A 22,034-nucleotide genomic window follows, 5' to 3' on the forward strand; every position below is an offset into this window, starting at 1 on the left:
AGGCCAGCCGTGTCAAACTGAAAGTGATTCATGTTGTTGTTTTTGTGCAAGGATTTCTCTTGCACAAAAACTGAGATGACCCTGACACATCCGGTTCGTAGACTGCCCAATGAAAACAGGCCAAGGCCCAAAAGGCATAATGTCAACCAGATGTTGGTCTTATTTAACCAACAAACGAAACCAAATGAACCAAACGGAAAGTCGCAGTAATTACATTCTGCTCCCTAATCCATTTTGCCCGTGCAAAATTCAGAGATCCCTTGTTGGCCAGGCTTGTTTCAATCGCCCTCACATGAGCTGTTCCAAACATAGCAGCTGCTGTGTGTCACAAGATCAGAGTTTTCAAACGCAGGACATCGATGTCAGCTCAGACTGAGGCTTCTGAAGAAGTGTAATAATTTTATTAAAGCAGCGCAGGGACTTTCTAAAGTGCTTTACTGCAGAGAAAGAAATGAATGGGTGACTTCCTTTCATTAGGTATCAGACTTCCTTTCATTAGGCCTTCTGAAGTGATGGAATGCAGTTGGTCACAAGGGAAGTTCGCCTTCACATTCATAATTCTCTTTATTTTTGTTCAAAGACACAGAAGTATATTAAAGATGGTTTAAATATTTTACTCATTTTAAGTGAGTACGGTGAATTTTAGCAACCTTAGCCCAATTCTTTTGTTTTGAGATAAATGTTAGAAAGTTTACGGAAAGGACCTTAAATCTTGAGTATGTGGTCATTCAGTGTTGAAGGCTGCGGGACAGCAGAATGGCACACACAGACGAAACAGACTGAAACTTTCCACTGAAACCTTAAGTGCAATCCGTCATAAAGCACTGGTGGACATGAAAACTTTCTTCAATCAATTGGTGTAGCTGACGGAAGACAATTTGTTGAAGGGCAAAAAATGTTGCAATCCACTTTTTGTTTCAAACATATTTTTGACCAAGATCTGTCTCAGTTACAAAAAAATAGGCAAAAGTTAGAGATCGTGTCCTAGCTACTTTTTTTAAACCACAAAGCAAAATATCTGAAGAGGAATACATAAAAATCAACAAATGTGGAAAACTTTTTTCAAATTAATTTTAGCGTTTACTTTTATCATTTCCTTTTTATCATTTATTAGGTTTTCACTTCCTGCAGTTACAATGTAAGCAATCGTGTACCTTCATCACAGACAATCAAGCCAAAAAAAACAAATAAAAAATCCAATAAAGCATGAAAAATCTACTCAAATAATTCTGTTTTATTAAAGCCAAAAGTAATTGTATCTATGAGAGTTATTGGTGTGAGCTGCTTCGCTGCACATGCCTGCTAATCGCTTCTGGCATTCAAGCTAATACCAATAAGTCTGCAAAGAACCTGTGGGAAACTCGTTCGCCATTGAGAACAATTTTTTCTTAATTGCCAGCAGTCGAGTTTTAAAACCATGTAAGCTCTCGCACTATGCTAACAACCCAAGCTTTCCGTTCCCACGGAGACCGCACTAAAGGCCACCCCAAAGCTCTTCAGGCGTCTTTTAGCCAAGGTCCTTACTTCTGAACCTTGAAAAACAATCAAACAAAACTCATAATCACCCAACAAAAACATTCCTGTGCTCCGGGTCTTTTAGGAATATGAAAATAACCGAGTGCGGTGGACATAATCACAGCTTTTGTCGTAAACGTCAGCATTTCTTGGCTGAATTGATTGTAGATCTGATCAAAACCGAACATGAGATATTCAAAAGCCCAGAAACTTCAGAGCAAAAAATGTGACAAAAACATGTTTGGTGGAAGCTGTAATATAATCCCTAAGTATTTCATAAGGTGGGTATGCCAGCACACAATCCACAGAATGCAGTGTGTGTACAGGGAAGAGTAAATGAACAATAACAGCCAAAGGTCAAGAGGTCAATCAGTTTCTACACAAGATTAACAGAATGCAAAAAGATACTAAAGTAAAGTCTAACCAAAATATTTTAAAAAATTGACAAAGATTCCATAGAAACATAGAACCAAACAAACTAAAACTAGTCTGTGTATCAAACGTCCAGGTCAGATGGGGTTCAAATGCTCTGAAAGCTGATGGCTTAACAGCCAAGTGTCACGTTTTCGGTTGGTGAACTAAACACAGCCGCTTATAACAGGTTCCAGTTTGCATTCAGAAGTAGTTTCATCCAATCAGACAAACTTTTCACCAGAGGAATACAGTCAGAGATTCCTGTTGATCATGACAGAGGGCAGCCTGGGTGCAGAGGACATAAGAAGTGGCAACGGAGAGAGTACAACAGTCTTACTTAAACTTGGACTCATTTTTTAACTTAAGCCAGTTCCAATCTGTTAATATCCCAATTTGATGGTTTTCATTTGATAAATCTTCACATAGTCACCACTCAGTCACTGTATTCTGTTGTTCTTTCATCACTTATGTAGCATGCCAGCAGAGCAGCAATATTAGATTATGGATTAGCCTGGCCTGACCAGAAGAAAATCACAGTTCAAAGAAGTAAATATGAAAATATCTGTGGGGTGACCTGAAATGAAATGAGGGATAAACTAGAAATATTTTCACAATCTGATATATTTACAGAAACTTTGCAGAGCAAAAAGTCAAAAAGATGTGCTGAGGAGTGCTGACTGACTTCTACGCAAGAAGCCTAAGTTCTGAAATTAGATCATAAAATGGTTCAAAAAGGACAAACTTACAAACAAGTTATTGAACTTTAATGGGTTTTTTTATTTTAAACATCTTAATCTTAATTTTTACTTTACAAAATATGGCACTTTAACTGGAATGTACAGCTTACTACATCCACTCCACAGGAAGAAAAAAAGCAGATCATCTTCTAATATTTTGGCTAATATCACTCAGTAAAATTCTCCTCTCTACAGATTTCAGATATCTGAATTCCTCAGAGATTAATTTACAGATTATAACCTGAGGTTGAGTTTGTGCTGAATCTGGAGCTCAGTGTTGGTACAATTTGAAAGAAGAAGGTTTTCTCTGCTCCCATGATATTTGTTTTCTCGGTTCTTCCTTAGAATTGCTGGTAAAGAATTCTATCATCATCTAAACATGGCAGTTTACAGCAAGAGTCTTCAAGAAACAGAAAAATAAACCTAACACAGATGATTAAGACATGAATATTCTCTATGCAATCAAGTCCAAAATGCCAGTGGAGGAAAATAAAAAAAATCAATTTCTTGATTAAAGGTACAGCACGCCTCTGCTTCCCTTTGTCCACATAGAATCAATGCTTACAGGTGAATCCCTCTCAATGTTGGGGAAAAAAAATAGAGAGCTCAGAAAAATCAATGGCTTATTTTTTCTGCAAACCTAGATGAGGCGTACAGAAATAAACCCGGCAAGCAGCGGAGCCATGAGGCGTCTGATCTGCCTACGCGGTTCACCGGGCCACATCCTCTCTGCCTCCACTAAGGCAGAAAATAGCATCAGCCAGCAGCCCTGCCAGACATTAAGGTAGTCTGTTATTTCCACAGGCAGCACACACACACACAGTTTCTCTAACACTGGCTTTAGCAGCAGCCTTCCAAAGTCATTCTGTGGAGGTTATCAATGGACCTCATACCTGTAGAAATATGTAATAATAAGCCGCTTCTTGAACTAAACTCTATTTGTTTTTTCCACCCTAAAATGTACAAAAATGAAATTAATAAAAATAAATTCTCTAATTTAGATTTGGGTAATATGGGATCAGAGGTAGGCATTTATCTTATTGTTTATCGTAAGTTGTTCAGATAAATTTCAATTAATAATGTTTAAAAAAAAAATGCAGCAGGATTGTGACCTGGTTTAATGTACGATTCTAATGAACAGCACAGTAGCAGAGTATGGTGTGAATTGGATGGCTTCATTACCAAATAAATTCATTTAATTTTGTTAATAGAAATGTAGTTGACCCAAAGCACCATCCCGTGTTCATGGCATGATTCCTGCTCAGTAGTCTAAGTGACTGACTTCCTGTTTTCTGCTGGTTAAGCTTCAGTTTCAGCCCCTCGGTGTCTTTGCCAAACTGTCGAACTTCACTCTTTTCCTGACAGTTTTAAGGAAAGATTAAAACAGAAATCAAGAAGATCAGGAATCTTGTTGTGTTTAACTATTTTTCATCTTGCCATAAAAATACAGGCGAAGCGATGAAAACATCCCATCCCAGGTCTATTTTCATCCCTCGACGCCGAACCAAAACCACGTCCCTGAGCAAAAGGAGGAAAAGCGACACAACATGGCTTGCCTTTCAGGTGTCCCGGTAATACCTGTAAATAAACCTGCCGGCCTATTTTTAGCCCTGTGCATGTACTGACTGTCAGCACGTTCCCCCCACACGTCCCCCAGGATACACGCTGTACCCTTGAGAAAGCACAAGCACAGGATCCTTGTGGCTGATGGCATGGACAGCCATGGCAGATGACAAGAGGATCAGCAATATTAGTAACCACATTAATTATAAGGAACATTCTTATCTGCTTTTGACAAGTGAGAACATGTTTAAAAGAAAAATAGTTTTCTCTAGAAATGCATTACTTGCAGTGTGATTTGATACATTTTTCTATTACAATTACAAGCAGATGCATCTGTGGAGAAAACGTAAAGTTTAGAAAAGTAGTATTTATTGGCCAGAATGGAAGCATCTCAAACAAAACAGAGAAAAACTACTATGTGTAAAACGAGAAGAGTGATTGGATAAAGAAAGTTACAAAACAGAAGAATAAATATGAGAAATAAGCATAAATAAGTTGATAGATTAGTGATGCAACTATCCCTTCCAGTTAAGAGTCTCAAAACAAAATGTTTTACACTTGATTTCACATTTTCAGAAACCGACTGAATGAACCTGCAAGACAACAATAATTTCCCAAAATGCGACTGGAATATCCATTTAATACTCACGCAGTTATAAAGCAGAAAAACTGTAAAAATGTGTTTCAATCCTCAGCCTCAGCTTCATGTTGGAGTAATGTGCCAAAAACTGTTTCTCAACTGGTTTGGCTGGTACCACTTAAGTCTTTAATGTGTTGCTGGGCAGCCCAGGGTTTTCTCCAGCTGTCAGTCAACTTGAAATTATGAAAGTGTGAAGGCAATTCCCCAAAAACATTTCCTCTTGGAAGCACAAGGACAGCCATGGCTCACAAGCAAAAGACGGGCCACTTATCCCTTAAAAGGCAACACTGTCCCAAAACAACAAGCTACAACATGTAACATGTCTGTTGCTAAAATAACGCTTAACAGCTACTGATGCTAGTTTGTTTTTTTTAACCTATGAGACTGACAAAAAGGAAAAGCCAAAAAATGTAGATGCCTGCATTTATGGAACAGTTAGCATCTTAAAGTCGTTTATTAGCCATTTAAAAGGCTCAGTAACATTTCAGTTTCTCCAACAGCAACGTTGCACAAGGTAGCACAAGCTAACGGAATCTGTTTAGCTTCACTTTCCATATACTAATTTATCATTAGTCAAAATTCTCACACACACACGCACGCACACACACGCGCGATATGACAGAAAACGTCCAGTCAGAACGTAAGCTGAAGAAGAAGAAATACAAGTGGGGAGAGATGTGTTGATTTCCTTCTGTGAATAATTTATCCCTCACAGAAAACAATGACAAAAACTGCATTGGTATTCTGGTGAGAAAAACACTTCAGTCTTTCTTTCTAATGCTTTTCTTCTGATTCTTTTGAGTAGATGCCTATGAACAAGTGCATTAAAAAACATATATCTGAACAGGTATTCAGCTGAGCTAAGAATAGCATGAAGAGAAGCATGTGGTTGTCGATGAGGGTCAGCCGGCTCGAGAACACTGAGAGGAATGTTAAGATATTAATGGAGACTTAATATCAACGCATTCCACATTTTTCAGGTATGCATTTGTGAAATGTTTCGCTCTTCTTTCACTTTCCATATACTTGGTGATTTCCATGTTTACATTTCCTGAAGAATTTGTGCTCATTATCTTCTTCAGAGGTTTTTCATGTCATTTCCTTCAATAGTTCTTGGTGTAGCGCCACCACAGGCAAGGAAGTATACAGGTTGTCCAAAGGGTTTGTTTCATTTGGCACAATGCAGTGTGAAAGCAAACCGCACCAAATGAACATGTAACAAATATTTCAGTTTTGGTCCCAATTTGAACAGTTTACTGGACTGTGAGGTGTGAAAACATCCTAAATCACATTCAGTCAAAACTTGACAAAATATGAAAAAAAAAAAAAACAAAACTGTTAAGATAGGGCTGGACGACACAGCTGAATAACGAATCACAACAGAAGCGTTCATATCAGTCGATATCAATAATTAGTCATTAGTTTTATGCATCTGAAATACTGTCATACTAGTGACGTGACCTTTCCTGTTTTTTTCACTCCATTGTTGTTTATTTTTAAGCAGTTATGAGGCACAGAGGCGAAACCTTAGACTGCTGCTGCACAAGTTACTCAACCGGCTGTTGCGAGGTAACCAGTTAGTTGATGCCACCAACCTAGCTATGCTGGCCATGAGAGGTGGAGCAGCTGAAGTCTTTGCTCTGACTACATTTCCCAGATTGCCAATGGTGCGTTCACACCAAAAGCGTTATGTGCAGCAAAAACGAGTCAGTCGCTTCAACTTTGACGCATATGCACTTTGAATACAGACGCTTGACATTTTGCTCTCCACCTAGCGTCGCACGGGTCAGGCGAGAAACGCATTTGCTGCTGGCACACCATTAGAGGTTCTTGATCGGAATTCAGTGAAATTACTGAATACTCCATCAATCATATTATCTACGTGTCTATTGCGTTATTGATTTATTGGCCAGATCTGTGTTAGGGTGGGAGAAGAAGTTAACACAGTACTGTATGGGAACTTAAATTATAAAGAAAATTAACTGTTATTTTTGCAGACAACAGCTCCAACAACAGAATCACAGCCTTTTGTGTTCGTTTCAATACATTCCACATTTAGATATGAAATCATCCGACTCACTCCCATTATAACATCACATTTCACATGGAACGCAGTAAAACATCATGTGAAGTGCCTACATGTTCCCATCTATTTTTAAACTGCTAAAAATAAAAAATGCACAGCAGGCTGTGTGTGTGTGTGTGTGTGTGTGTGTGTGTGTGTGTGTGTGTGTGTGTGTAAGAACAGTGAGATTAAAAGTATATAAGAATATATAGTGAGGACTAAATGTGCAACACTGTAGGCATTTTGTTTTTGTTTTTGTTTTTTTTGCATGAATGGAAAGCGGTGAGTGCGCCACAGGATGGTTGTGTGTGCGTGTGTGTGAAGATGCGTGGGTGTGAGGGTGTTATGCAGCCTCTGGGAGTTTGTGTCCTGGTGGAAAGTGAGTCCTCCCTCTCCCCTGTAGCTGTTGCTATCTTTATCTCGTTTCCGTCGTGTCTTCTCACTCGTGATACCCTCCACAGCACTTAAATCTGGCGTCTCAACCTCTCAGTCGTCAAGTATCCAATACTTCCCCTGCACAGGAAGCTGGAGAGGAGCAGGGTCATCTGTGCTAATGTAGCGCCACACACACACACACACACACACACACACACACACACACACACACACACACACATACACACACACACACACATTAGCTTAATCTCACATTTAATGATACACCTGAGTGCAGTCATTAATCATGAGCAAACAGTTAATTTACCCCAAAATTGTGTTACAATTAGGAATGTGTAATAATCACATTTTATGGGGCAAGTGATAACATTTTCCACACACACACGCACACACACACACACACACACACACACACACACACACACAGGTCGATAAGAAGCACATTGGTAGAGAATATCTCGTCTGGTCTAACTGGCGTCACTGCCAACGTCTGCAGGGACACAAGAGACGGCACAAGTAACCAAAATCTAACAGTCTGCTATCTAATCACCTCTTAAACACACACATGAACACACAAATATTTGCTTTAGGAACATTTGGTCATCAGTAATACAAGAAAAATGTTAATATAAAAGAGAAAGTACTGTTTGGAAAACTATTTTAAGTCGAAGTACAAGCTACTTATCAACAAGGGATACAATAAGTACAAATGTACTTCAGTGGGTTTTGGTGAGATGTATATTTATACATCACCTAATAGGGTTAGAGCGATGCCAACTGTGCTACATCTGAATATATAATGAAAAGCATAAAGGGGTCTTTCAAATTCTCCTCAAAGATAGACAATGCAATGCTCAGAGAAAATGAAAAACAAAACGCAACTAAAATCTAATGTGTTTGATTTACTGTTAAATTTAATGTGTCAAGTGTTATTATATTAAGAAGGGAAGACAGCTGTCCAATCTTGGTTGTGTCGAACCAACCACACTCTGTTGCCTATAACCTGTTCCCCCCCTCGCCTGTGGTGGCGCTGCACCAAGAACCACTGAAGGAAAACGACATGAAAACCTCCGAAGAAGACAATGAGCACAACTTCCTTCTTCATAAAATGTAAACAAACATTTAGTGGCATCAAATTTTAGCGATTGTAGGAGTTCTCTGATGGTTGGTAAAAGACCATGAGCCAATTCTCCCACTGGCACTAGACTCATGAGTTTGTTTTAGTTGTATTTACCCAGAAGGCCCTGTTCTACTTCGCTTCCAGCTTTTGGAGCAGTCTCTGGTCTGCACATATGCAGTTGAACTGCACCAGAGTTCACTTTAGTCAAACTGAGACTTTGGTTTTTAGGTGGACCAGAGTTCACTTTTTTAGTCCACATCAGAGTTTGACTGCGCAAATGAACCGGACTTTCTAGACAAACGAACTAGAGTTCAATGAAAACGGACTAAACAAGGTTGGTGTGAAGACCAAGTTACACTTTGTGAAGCACCATTTATTTGATGGTAAAAAAAGCTGTCCTTCCTGGATATTTTTAAGAACATTTCATCATCTGTCTCAAGTCAGTGAGTTCTTTGCCTCCCTACACAATGGGATGATTCAGTCGGTTCAAGAGAAGTATTTTTCCCTTTAATGTGGTGTTTGAGTTCTAGAACGTAATGAAATTTTATGCATAAAAATATTTCATGCGCTACAGTGAAGGGAAAATCCCCCCAAAAAGAATCATGTATTTTGCTCAAGAGGTCACTGATGTTTGGAGAATTTCCTTAGACAGGAACATCCCAGAGTAACCACCCACACAACCACCTCAGGACTTTCTGCAATTCCTATCCCTCTCTCTCTCTCTCTCTCTCTCTCTCTCTCTCTCTCTCTCTCTCTCTCTCTCTCTCTCTCTCTCTCTCTCTCTCTCTCTCTCTCTCTCTCTCTCTCTCTCTCTCTCTCTCTCTCTCTCTCTCTCTCTCTCTCTCTCTCTCTCTCTCTCTCTCTCTCTCTCTCTCTCTCTCTCTCTCTCTCTCTCTCTCTCTCTCTCTCTCTCTCTCTCTCTCTCTCTCTCTCTCTCTCTCTCTCTCTCTCTCTCTCTCTCTCTCTCTCTCTCTCTCTCTCTCTCTCTCTCTCTCTCTCTCTCTCTCTCTCTCTCTCTCTCTCTCTCTCTCTCTCTCTCTCTCTCTCTCTCTCTCTCTCTCTCTCTCACCATCTAGCTGTCAGGCTCTCTCAGGCCTCATCTTCATGCTTCCGCCTACGCATGAACCCATTAGGGTGATGTGGGGAGGGGGTTAGGGGGAGGAAGGGAACAAAGATGCCGAGCGGAAGGGAAAGCACGCCGAGTACATGCAGAACGGTGGGAGAAGGAAACAAAAGACCAAAGGGAAGGACGAGGAGGAAAGAGAGGGAGAGGATGGAACATTACCTGATGATGTATTTCACCTGATAGGAGCTGACTGGAGGGGCTGGGGGCTCCCCGCTCAGAACCAATCTGAACATGAATGACCGTCGCTCACATTCACACCCATACCCGATGAGTCATGCCCAAACAACCTCCATGTACACACACACACATTGCAGATTTTTGATCTGGATTAAGACACTGAAGTGACTTCAGGTCATTGTGTTCAGTTAAACTATGACAGCAGCTGCTTTTCAATTACAAATGTGCTTAAAACTTTATCGAACAGATAAAGTTAGAACAGATAAATGTGTGGATGTGCCAAAACTTTCTCCAGCTGAACAGAAACAAAACTGAAGTTATCATCTTTGGACCTAAAGAGGAGCGAACTAGAGTCAATGCTCAGCTTCAGTTATTACAACTGAAAACCAGCGATCAGCCCGAAACCTGGGAGTAGTGATGGACTCTGACCTGAACCTTCAAAGCCACATTAAGACAGTCACAAAGTCGGCCTTCTATCATCTGAAGAACATCTCCAGGATTAGAGGACTAATGTCTCAGCGCGATCTAGAGAAACTCATCCAGGCGATTATCTTTAGCCGTATTGATTACTGCAACATCGTCTTCACAGGTCTGACTAACAAATCAATCAAACAGCTGCAGCTGATCCAGAACGCTGCTGCTCACGTTCTCACTAAAACCAGGAAGATAGAGCACATAACACCAGTTTTAAAGTCCCTACACTGACTCCCTGTAGCTCAGAGAATAGACTTTAAAATACTGTTGTTAGTTTATAAATCAATGAACGGTTTAGCACCACAATACATTAAAGATCTGTTATTGCTGTACCAACCATCTAGACCCCTCAGATCTTCTGGTTCTGATCTGCTCTGCATCCCCAGAACCAGAACAAAATGAGGAGAAGCAGAATTCAGTTTCTATGCACCACAAATTTGGAACAAACTTCCAGAAAACTGTAAAACAGCTGAAACACTGGGTGCCTTTAAATCTCAACTAAGAACCCACCTGTTTAGAGTTGCTTATGGATAAATTGCTGTTTTGATGTTTTTATCTTTACTTTTCATCTAGTTATTAACTTCTTTTTATTTCTCTGTTTCATGGTCTAATGTTTTTAACTTTTTTTTTAAATCTTTTTCAAAATGTCTTTCTCTTTCTCACTTTTTAATCAATGTCACATGCTGTTTTTATTTTAATTATGTAAAGCACTTTGAAATGCCTTGCTGTTGAAATGTGCTATACAAATAAAATTTGATTGATTGATCGATATTCTGCTAATGCTGAAAAAAACAACACAATTTAGCAGTTACAATGTTACTATTAAATAAGAAGTGCAATTAAAATCACATTCTTTTTTTTTCCTGATCCAGCTAACATGATGTTTACACTCCAGTCCAGTAGGTGGCAACAATGTGTCATTAAGTTGGAAGTCAGTCAACAGCTGCCCAATCCAGCTATCTGAACAGAAGATGAGTAAAACTTTGTCAATATTCCACTAATGTCTAAAAATAAAAAAAAATAAAAAAAACAAAAAAAAACAATTTTGTAGTTGCAGTGTTTTCATTAATTAAGTTTGTTCATGCGACAAGTCATTAAAAACATCATCCTCCTTCCACTTCCTATCATTTTCTTCGTCGTTTTCGCCGGTTTGAAAAAAAAAAAAACGTGATCCGAAAAAATGCGTTTCCACTGCAGTTTTTACAGCAGGAAAACCATCTCATCCTGGGGCAAAATCTTATTTATCTAAAAACGTGGGTATTTTCCAAACAGCCATTTCTCCACTGAACAAATTTATTTTCGTAAATCCAATTTGCGCAATTTTATGGCCTGTGGAAACCCAGATACTATCCTCCATTACGACTGGCATTTTCATAAACTCACCGTCCCTCTGTCTCTAGTAGATTGTATATAAAATATCATGACGATCATCAGCATAAAGAGAGAAAATGCAGACAAAACATATTAGTTATAAGTTAAAGGTGATAAACGCTTTAACATCACCACAGTTCATTGAGGTATTCAGAGTTAGAACACGCTGCCCTAAAGCAACCAACATTCTGCTGCTATTTTTAGCAAGGAGAAAACTGATGCATGTGCAGCAACTGAGCTAAGCAAGAAGGCAACTCTCCTGCTCCACTATTATTAGAACCGCTGCTCGCTGTGAAGGGCCCCTGGGGGCCCAGGAGCTGGCACGTGGATTTCTACCCTCCCATCCCAGGGATGGGAAAAGAAACAGGGTTTTTTTAAACACAAAGAGAAGAGAGATAACTGACAGAAACACAAAATAACCTAAATAAACTACAGATGCACCCTAACCATTGCTCAGAGATAGCAACAGTCTTATTTTCTCAATGATCTGAAGCATCACACACAGAATAAAGGGCATGCATTTGGTGACAAATGTTTGTTTCGGCTGTTACAGAATAGACCTGGACTTGGGAAGAAGGACTTATGGACAACTTTATCCTCTCTATGCCAAATATTCTACAGTCAAGTCTGAGACCATCTGATAAGTTTTATGATCCCATTTTAGTCAAACTTCAGCTGTCAGACAATTATGCCACACAGCATAAGTGACATCACACTCTTCAGAAAGCGGCCAACTCCGCTAAGACAAACGTCAAAATAACTCTTGTAAAGCTTGTCAAAAAAAAAAAAAAAAAAGCTAACAGCTGGTCGCCTAAAATCACTTTAATTTAGTTGATTTCACTGAAAAAAATGATCACAGGGCGCTGCACAGTCAGCTGGACAAACAGACAAGGCTGCAAACCAAACTGGTCATTTTGTCATAAACCTCTTGATGAGGAAAGAAGACGGCGGTGGACAGCAGCCGCCAATCGTCAGTGTACGTTTTACAAGCTAAGAAGGTCAACGTTCATTTACGTCATGCATAAGTTTAATTAGAAAGATGCAATCAAATATTGTATTATGGAGAAGGTACATTTCTAATTACTGACAACCATGGAGAAAATGCCCCATCGCCATGTAGCCTACCATGCATGACAAGAACTGGTAAACATCTAGACTTTAATACGGGTTTGGGTCTGCTCTGGTGTAATGGGATCACCCTTTATGACATAGTGGTATAAACCATGTGACGTGAAGTCAGGGAAAGTCAACATTTTAATCATACCAACAAACACGTCAGGAGGGGGAGGTTTGGGGCGGTTTCTAAGCTAGTTGTTTCTAAGTTTTGCAAATATCCCCGTCTATGAGCCCCAACTAGATGTGCTTCTTCCACAGACAAATTAGCTGGACATGAACAAGAAGGAACCATGGCTATACTGGCATAAATAACTTTGGAAAACAATCACAGTCGTGGCGTTTAATGCTCACATCCCCACTTCTGACGTCCATCATAGCGTCTCGAGGTGACGTAGTTGCAAAAGGTCAATAGAAGAATGGCTGAAACTAGACGTGTCTCAATGGCGTCAGAGTCCAGACCTGATGCAAAACTCAATTATCTGAAGTTAACACAGTCAGATGTCGAAGAGTTATTTCACCTAAAAGTGGCAAATGAATAATGCACTACTCAACAGCCAATACAAAACTGCATTCACACACAGTTTTCCCTTTCTTGCTTTGCTTTCATAAACAACAACAGTGTAGAATCTATTGTACATTTTGAGGCAATTTTTTAACTTAAGAACCGGGTGGTTATCAGATAGCATAAAACTATGACCATCCACTGACACAAAAAGATTAAAACTTGATGTGAGTGGATCATTTCCTTAGAACCGACATCTGCAAACAAATAGAACTCATATGTTAAAACTCACGTCTTCATTGGCTCACTCATGCACTGCTCAGAGTTCTCCTTAACCTCACAGCTGTCCAAATCGTGAGAGGCTGATTTACGGTTGCGGAGGCTTGAAGTAAAACCACATATCCGACTTGGCCGTCCTCATCATAAATGACTTCCACTTGGCTTGGTTCATTCACCATTTTCCTCCCACACAGGAGGTAATTGCAGGGAACAAGTTACAATTAGATGTAGGGCAACACACTGCTCCTAAGTGAACAAACCGACATGACTGTAAATGTCAGGTTCGGATCCAAGACCTGAATAAAAAGAGCGACTAATCTCTGATCACTTTTGAGCCCATGAAGACGGAGAGATGATGTGGAATTGCTGCTGGTGTCCATTTCTCTCAAGTCAAAGCAAGAAATGAACACTTCATTCATATCCATTTCACATATAGTGCTATGGAAGCATGAAGCAACTTGGCTTTTTACTGAATAGTCAGTATTATTAAAAATACTCTAACTGGTCTCATATTTATGAGAAAATAGTTGCAATAAAATAGGTATTTTAAACTTAGAGAAATATGATCTTTGATACAATGGTCTTTAACTGAATCCCCACATACAACCGCTGTAGGAAGAAGACTTCGATAAAAAAATAAAATGAAACCCTTTGATATGTGCATCTATACAGCTATTAAAATAAAATTAGGGGTACTGCGGTGGGGATGCGATGTGGCCGTCACAGGTTCAAGTCCAGCCCTGATGACCTTTCCTGCATGTCTTCTCTCTCTCATTACCCACTTTCCTGTCTGAGCACTCTCAAATAAAGGCCACTAGAGCTAAAAAAAAACCTTTAAAAAATTTGAATATATGAATATGAATATTTGTGGTGATAACATTATCCATTATTAATATTGATGTTATGGCCAATAACCAATATAAACCAATGCCATATATTCTAAAATGACCATGTTGCTGACATTGCTTCTCTGTTTTCAGTTGTTGCAATCATTGTTCCATACAATAAATCTGAAACTATTTCCGTGGATCGGGACTCGGCAGCCATGACAGATCTTCTGAACTTGAATAAACTTTAGCCCCGGACTGGATGGAACCTCTTACCTACAACTTCCACTAAACCAAGCAGCCAGTTCTTCTAAGAAACTGCAGCGTTTACACTAATACTCGTTCAACCTGAACATTCTGACTAAACCACATCCTCCTCATGTTTCCAAGCTTTATCCGGGATCAACATTTGTAGAGTAAGCGGATAAGACCGATTCACATCCAGAGTTTTAGAGCTGGCAGAACTGTGAGAAACTGCTTTCTGCAAAGTCAGGACACACTGACCGGCTGCCTTTGAATGGTCTCCATTATGGAGTGATCGCTTTAGACAGGTCGACGTGTAGACAAAACGTGCATCGTTCTGTGTGAATTAAAACAAGTCACACTGACATAAGACATACACCATTACTCTACACTAGCCTGCACTGCCACCTAGTGGCAGAATTGGCATGCCCTGCCTTACTATGTTACAATTTGAGGCACTTCATAGAGTTGGCAGAGAAAGAAGCAATAAGTAGAACAGAGGCAGTGACGATTTTGTGTTTTGCTGTAATTGTGCAGGTTTCTTCTTGCTGGTCGCCTTACCTTGTTGTCATGGTGATATCGGCTGACCTCTACGACCTCAGGATCGTAGGACAACGTGTTTGTCACGACTGGATTGATCTGCATACAAAAAAGAATCGGTATGACAGGGCCGCACATGGAAAACCAACAGCCCGGAATGAAACCGCATGTTTTTTTTCCAATTTAAAACAGAAACAATTCATTGGGTTTTGATTCTGGGAGGTGAAGCAGGCGATACCTGAATGCCCGTGGCCTGTGAGCGGTGGAGGTGGGCGTGGGGTGTCCTGGGGTGGATGTCAGACAGGTGGGGCAGAGGATCGGGGGTGGACCTCCAGCTGTGTTGTAGCAGAACATCCCGGTAACGTTTACGGTCAAAATTGGTCTTCCACAGCAGAACCTGAGGAGGGAAACCCAATGCATGAAACCCCAAGTTTAAAACGTTTAGACAGTCTAACAGCTGTTTTGTGTGTTTTATTATTGTATAACAGACAGCGATTACATTAAGCTCAAAGCACAAACCTGTTGCCATCGTTTTGCCAGCAACATCAATGTTGTTGTTTGACAAATGTATTTATTTCTCAGCTAGTTTTAAGAATACTCTGTTAACATCAGAACAGATGCAGCTGCAATCACTGTAGTTTGAAGAAAGTCTTGCAACAGAGAGACAGATGACAGAAATGATTGTCCTCCCATGTTAGCAACAGTTTCTACATAAGAAAAATGTTCTGTCATTATGGCTTTCCATCAAACTGATGTCACTTGCAAGAAATCACTACCAAAGATTGCAAATAAATTATCCGGAAGATCCAGCCAGAGCTACAATAAAATGGTTTGCGTCTGTTAGCGTGTTCATGTCAGAATATCCTAGTCAAAGCACAGAATCAAATCAAGAATTCACTTTCTGTCTCCTGAAATCCTGTTAAAAGACATTAAGGTTTGTAGTTAGAAAGTAGGAAAAAAATGTGGAAAATTGAGAAGTTACAAATTCAACTGCAAGACAATATTCTATTTTATAAAAACATATATATACATTTTGAAGTTAAAAAATGTATATTGGTAACAGTGTTGAGCAACAGCATAAATTAGTAACACTGTGGAGAACGACTATCAAACTATTAGGAAAGAAAGTCACATCATACCAACCTGGCAATCAGTTCCGCCTGAGGCAAAGTGATCTCCAAGCCTGGAAAAGGCCACAGTGATTACGGCTCCCTGAGAATGAAGATAATTCAAATAAACATCATAAACCATAATTCAAATAAATGTCACAAAGAAATGAAAATAACTTAATGTTCAAAATGTCCTCATTAAATTAGAACAGCCAAGTGATGCACATATTTTGACAGAGACATGGATAGGGACTTTTCCAAATGTTGTGGTTTCAGATTAATACTGTCACCATGGTTACAACACATTTGTCATGTAAATAAAACAAGACTTTTAAAGAGTGAAAGAGAAAAGGTAAAAGAAAGAGCAAAAGAAAAAAGAGTGAAAGCAAAAAGGCAAACAAAAGAGTAAATGAAAGAGCAGAAGGAAAAAAATTAAACAAAAAAAAAAAGCAAAAGAAAAGGACAAAGGAAGATTTTTTCCCCTTCTGCTGCAATGCCACCTTGTGTCCATGCAGGGTATAGATGAGCCGGCCCTCCAGCAGGTCCAGGATCTTCACTGTCCGGTCACTGGAGCCACTGATTAGGTAGTTATTGGACGGGTGGAAGGACAAACTATTGCTTCCTCCACTGTGGACTGAAAACGCAGCAAAACAAACTAAAAAATAGGAATAAAGCTCAAAGCAAAACACTGTATTATAACGACAAGGCCATTGGCCCACGGCTATTGAAACACGATGGGAGAATGAGCTTCTGGAACAGCAGCCTACCTCAGCTCTGAGGAAAATTCAAGGATTACATTCAAAGCTGAGTCGGTACAAGAACAAACATGAACAAACAGAAACAAACTGCATGACATTTGGTAAGAGTGCTCAAATATCTAGCCAGAGGTTGGACAGAAGCTTGTTCATGACTACAAAAAGAGTTTGGTTTCTCCGCAATTTGCCAAAAACATTTAGCCAAACATTTGTGCCAGTGTGTGAGTCTGAATGTAAAATTTGCTTCCAAAGCCCAAAATTAGTGTGATGTTCATGCGGGTGGTGTATGAAAATCTCACTAAATGTGCAGAAACATGTTTCAAAATTAGTTTGAGAGGAGACACGGAGCCTCTTCAGCCCCGGCTGAGTGGTCCTTCCATACCTTGATAGTGCTGAATCAGCCTATTGGTTCGCAAATCCCAGATTTTAAGACAACTGTCATCTCCTGACGAGGCGATGCAGGTGCCGCTGGCGTTGAAGTCGACAAATGTGACCGAGCTGGAACAGATGCAACGATTATTCCACCGATACCAATTACTCTGCCAACTCCACCCACTGACAAGTAACCGCGTTTCGGCTGGAAACAGGCCGACAGAATTACCCTCCGCAGTTGGTGAAAGTGTTGATGCAGCACTTGGTGGACGTGTCCCAGAGACGGACGGAGCAGTCGTCCCCGCAGGACGCTATGAGCCTCCCGTCTGGAGAAAATCTGAACAGAAGCAAACAAAAAGTTTATGCTCCACTATTCAGGAACAAACTTCCAGAAAACTGACAAAACTGATGCCTTCAGGCAGACGATACAGAGCAATCAGAACAAGAACCAACCGACTCAGAGACAGTTTTTATCCTACAGCAATAACAAAACTAAATGCAATCAAAAACAACCATTAATCATCATGAATGATGTGTGTGAGAATGTGGTTATTCTTATTTATTAGTTTTTGTTTCTTTTTTTATCACTTACTTGTTATGTATTTCTTACAGTATGTGTAAAGTGTGAGACAAGTTTTTTTAAGCATATGCACTGACTGATGGCACTTTTTAATTTTCGTTATTCTTGTGACAATGACAATAAAGATTTATCTATCTAAATTGCAGTATTCCTTAAATCAAGGCCAACCACCTGTTTAGAGTTACCTTTGAGTCATAATAACTGGATTTTTAATCAATATATTTCATGATTTTTATGATGAAATTTGACTAAGTGTAATGTTTATTGCTTGTTCCATAAACAGTAAGAATATCATGTTTTTAAGGTTTAAAGCGCTTTGTATTGCCTTGGTGCTAAAATGTGATATTTTGTTCAACATTAGCAGAATATTGACAAAGTTGCGCACATTTGTAATGGAAACACAACTATGAAAAGTGAGGAACACACCGTCAGTGGAGACACACTCAACTCGGCTAAAACCCAACCAGGCATGAACAACGGAGAAGGGGCTTAAGAGGTCGACACTTCCATACCTGGCACAGCGGACCCAGTTGGTGTGCTGGCTGAGGGAGTAGACGTAACACCGCCGTGGGACGCTCCACACTATAACCGACTTGTCATCAGACGCAGTGACCAGGCTGTAGCCATCATTGGAGAAAGACACACTGCGTACCGCGGCGGTGTGGCCTTTCAACACCGAGGACTCTCCTTTTCTATCCCAAACACACAAACAGTTCAAGTTAAATCTGCTTTATAGTCCAAATTGAACATTCATGTACCAAGATTTTAGATCCCCATTCTAAATGTGAGAAACAAAAACTGTGCAGATAAAATCGTCAGCTATCTGGCTTACAAGGAAAGTGTCCACAATCGAACCGTTCTGTCTTTGGACGAAGAAGCCAGCAGACGCCCGGATGGGGAGAACTGCAGCCCCGTGACGGTGTCCTGGTGCCCGACAAAACGAAAGGCCCTCGCCTTTGGGGCCAGGTTCCAGATCATCAGGGTCCTATCCACTGATCCTGTAGCTAGAGGAAGAACAACAGAAATCGTAATCGGGAAAATACTCGCACAGATATACAAAGCTTTGAAGAAAACAGTCAGCGTTATAACCTGGATATGTTTTGAGAGTTCATAAAAAATTAACCCAACCTGGGGAATTTAACTATGCTTTAAAAATATAAGACAAAGCTGACAAAACAAATTAACCACAGGCATCAGGTGGCCACTTCAGACCTGCAAACTGATGAAAGCAAATTGCATACTTTTCCAGAATATCCAGAAATTGTGGGAAATTTAAAAAAAAACTCCATCATTTATACAGGTGAGCAAACTAATTGATGATCAGTTAATTAAAGGGGCAGTACTAAGTATTTTCCAGGCTTATAATGATACATTGTAGCAAAATCAAATAACTTTTACCTTCAGTTGTTATAAAAATATATAAAATATGACTTTAAAATATGCTGCTGGCTAGTCTGAAGGAGGTGAGTGAGAGTCTTTAAAGTTTTGATTTTTTTTTTTTCTAAACGACTTCTCACCATCGTTCCATTCCACACATGAAGATGCATGAAAGCCTTTCAGAATGTGATAAGCCATGGACAGTTTGCTACATAGAGCGGTGGTGTCCAGACTATTTGTCATGGGGGACGAAAATTTCAAGCTGAAAGTAAAAACTGAATTATAATACTCATTTGTAACATTGCAGAAACTATTTTTCTTTTTACCTTCTCAACAATAAACTAAAAACACTATATTTTAACAAAACAAAGCAGTCCGATTTCTGTAGAAAATGTATTTGTAAGTCGTCAGAACAATGAAAAGGGTCTTTCTCACTCTTACTTCATTTAGCCATGTTTAATAAATGGGGGTGCCCACGTCTGTTTGTGGTCCTATTTATTGTCAAATTACATTGAAAGGACAAATGTGATTGGTAATGGACTACAATTTACATTTCACATTTTAGGAATTTTAAAAATTCACCTATCTTTTCTTGAAAAGTCTCCCATCCTTAAAACTGCACCTTAACATTTTTGTGTCTCCATAAGCTGTCGGAGCTGGCAAATCAAATTTATGCCATTCTTGAACTGTGGTTGAGGGCCACACAAAATCATTCCTAGGGATACAAATGGCCCCGTGCCACACTTTGGACAACCCTTATGTAAAATACTATTGAATAGAACTTGAGCATAATATAATTATGCTCAAGTACTTATGTAATTATGAACACCACTTGAGTACCATGCTATCCTGTGGTAAACTATTTTACATCAACCACACTATAGACAGAGATAAAAAATGAATTAAACTTGAATACAGTAAAGCATGTAAATGTATTAGCATTTACCCAGCTGGTTTTGGTTTGGATTGAAGTCTGCACAGGTCACAGCATCTTTATGTCCCCTGAAGTGTCTCTCTAGAAACGGATCGTCCTGTCAAGACAAAGACCAGGGACAGAAATATCAAATTCTGACTATTTTTCCCCTTTCTTCATTAAAATTTGGCATTTCCCAGGTTCAGTGATGTACCGTTTCACTCAAAAGTGTACACACCGGTGTTCAAAATCAAGTCTCAGGGACTTAAAGAATGACAACATCAATTTTTTTACTTTGGCCCAGATCTTCTTTGTATAATTCAACAGAAAAACAAACAAACAAAAATCTTAATTCAAAAACAGCAATAATCTGATTGGATAAGTATTCACAACTTTAAACCAATACTAAGTCCAGACCTGCCTAATATCTCCCAAAACTTTGATTAAAAACATGTTAAGGACTTAAACTTCTAGCCTACAATTCCAAAATATATGTTTGGCACAGCAGAAACACCAATGTGTGAACACCCTGCTCTCACTGAAGCATGGCGGTGGGTGGTGGCATCATACTCTGTAATTGGCATTCTTCCCATTAAACTACTCTGAACACCTGTCAGTTTTATGTATAGATATTAAATCTATAGAGAAAGTGTTATTCAAGGATTGATAGAATATCTGCAGCTCATAGTTAAGCCGTCAGGCCAAATATAAACCAATTATAGTTTGCTTTACTTCCCACCCAGATGTGCTGTTCAGCCTTCTTGTGTTAACACTATTTTAATTCATAACATGGTGTTTGTTTTCAAACAAACACCATTGTTGCGTTCATATCGGTCACATTAAAGTGATTGTCATGCACGAGAAAGTAAAAGCGGAGTTCCATGGACTTATAAAGATGTTCCTGTCAACTCCTTTCTGGAAATCCTCTTAGCGTTGACAGAGCTAGCAAACTTCCTGCCCGCCACCGGCGAGAGTTGTCCGTGTCTGTCCTAACTGCTCACCAACCTGACAAAAACACACCCAAATAGGGCCACTCACCAGAACAGATCCCATTTTAGACAATAACAGAGCGAACTGACGTTATCTGGTGATTTGAACAGACCCGCTGCTCTGCTCCTCCATGACTGTCAACGCAGCGCCAACAATGACCGCGTCAGACCTGACAGGTCGAGCCCAGAGAAGGAGAAACGTGATGCTTTTAAAGGCAAGTCAAGGAATCTTCGCACTGACACATGGAGAATGTAAAGAATTTTCATGTGTTACAAAATTCTTGTTTTCCCTCTTAAATCATAGATTTAAATCCAAAATAAGCGGCCTGGCACCGGGCTGCTTTATGTCGATTTAGTTGAAAAGATTCGTTTGCAGTATCTATTTCAAAGTGGGAAATTTCCGTGCCCCAGCAAAACATTTAATTGCACAAAACTGAAGTCTTTAGTTTTACTTAAAAATACTTTGACAGCCCTTGTATCGTCAGTTAATTGTACTAATATTTTTAACACTGTTTATTAGGTTCTTTCAATAAAAAAATATCAATTCAATTCAAATATACTTTATTAATCCCAAAGGGAAATTAAATTGTAACTCATTAATTTAGATTCTTCAAATAATTATTGAAGATCGAAAGACATATAAAGATATATCAAAAGATGTATTTAATTGTTATTTTTAGTTCTCTGGTGATTTAACTAGAATACACGCACCTAAAATTAATGTTGTGTCACTAAATGAAATATACAATCAAAAATGAGTTTTCTAATAGAGAAAAAACAGGCGCCCTGTCTTCCTAATGCTTCGTGTTCTTTGGTTGAAATAAGTGAGATACA

At 39.4% G+C, this 22,034-nt stretch overlaps 1 protein-coding gene across 2 annotated transcripts in view; it reads right to left on the minus strand.

The window, feature by feature from the left end:
- The window catches only part of poc1b (POC1 centriolar protein B), a 39,871-nt gene extending 18,439 nt beyond the window's left edge, over positions 1-21,432 (minus strand). The window contains exons 1-10 of one of the 2 annotated variants that reach the window (XM_014985971.2): positions 21,250-21,409; positions 20,245-20,329; positions 18,754-18,925; positions 18,434-18,613; positions 17,571-17,678; positions 17,352-17,467; positions 16,715-16,848; positions 16,249-16,317; positions 15,344-15,502; positions 15,127-15,204 (exon numbers count right to left, since the gene is read on the minus strand). In XM_014985971.2, coding sequence (XP_014841457.1) covers positions 15,127-15,204; positions 15,344-15,502; positions 16,249-16,317; positions 16,715-16,848; positions 17,352-17,467; positions 17,571-17,678; positions 18,434-18,613; positions 18,754-18,925; positions 20,245-20,329; positions 21,250-21,264 — 1,116 coding nt within the window. In that variant the 5' untranslated portion in view covers positions 21,265-21,409. Of the gene's footprint in view, positions 1-15,126; positions 15,205-15,343; positions 15,503-16,248; positions 16,318-16,714; positions 16,849-17,351; positions 17,468-17,570; positions 17,679-18,433; positions 18,614-18,753; positions 18,926-20,244; positions 20,330-21,249 lie in introns of both variants that reach the window. The other variant, XM_014985970.2, reaches the window with a different exon arrangement.
- Positions 21,433-22,034: the final 602 nt, after the last annotated feature.

This window comes from Poecilia mexicana, unplaced genomic scaffold (assembly GCF_051168715.1).
Source record: "Poecilia mexicana isolate PSO_F unplaced genomic scaffold, ASM5116871v1 scaffold_6, whole genome shotgun sequence".
Classification (NCBI taxonomy): Eukaryota; Metazoa; Chordata; class Actinopteri; order Cyprinodontiformes; family Poeciliidae; genus Poecilia; species Poecilia mexicana.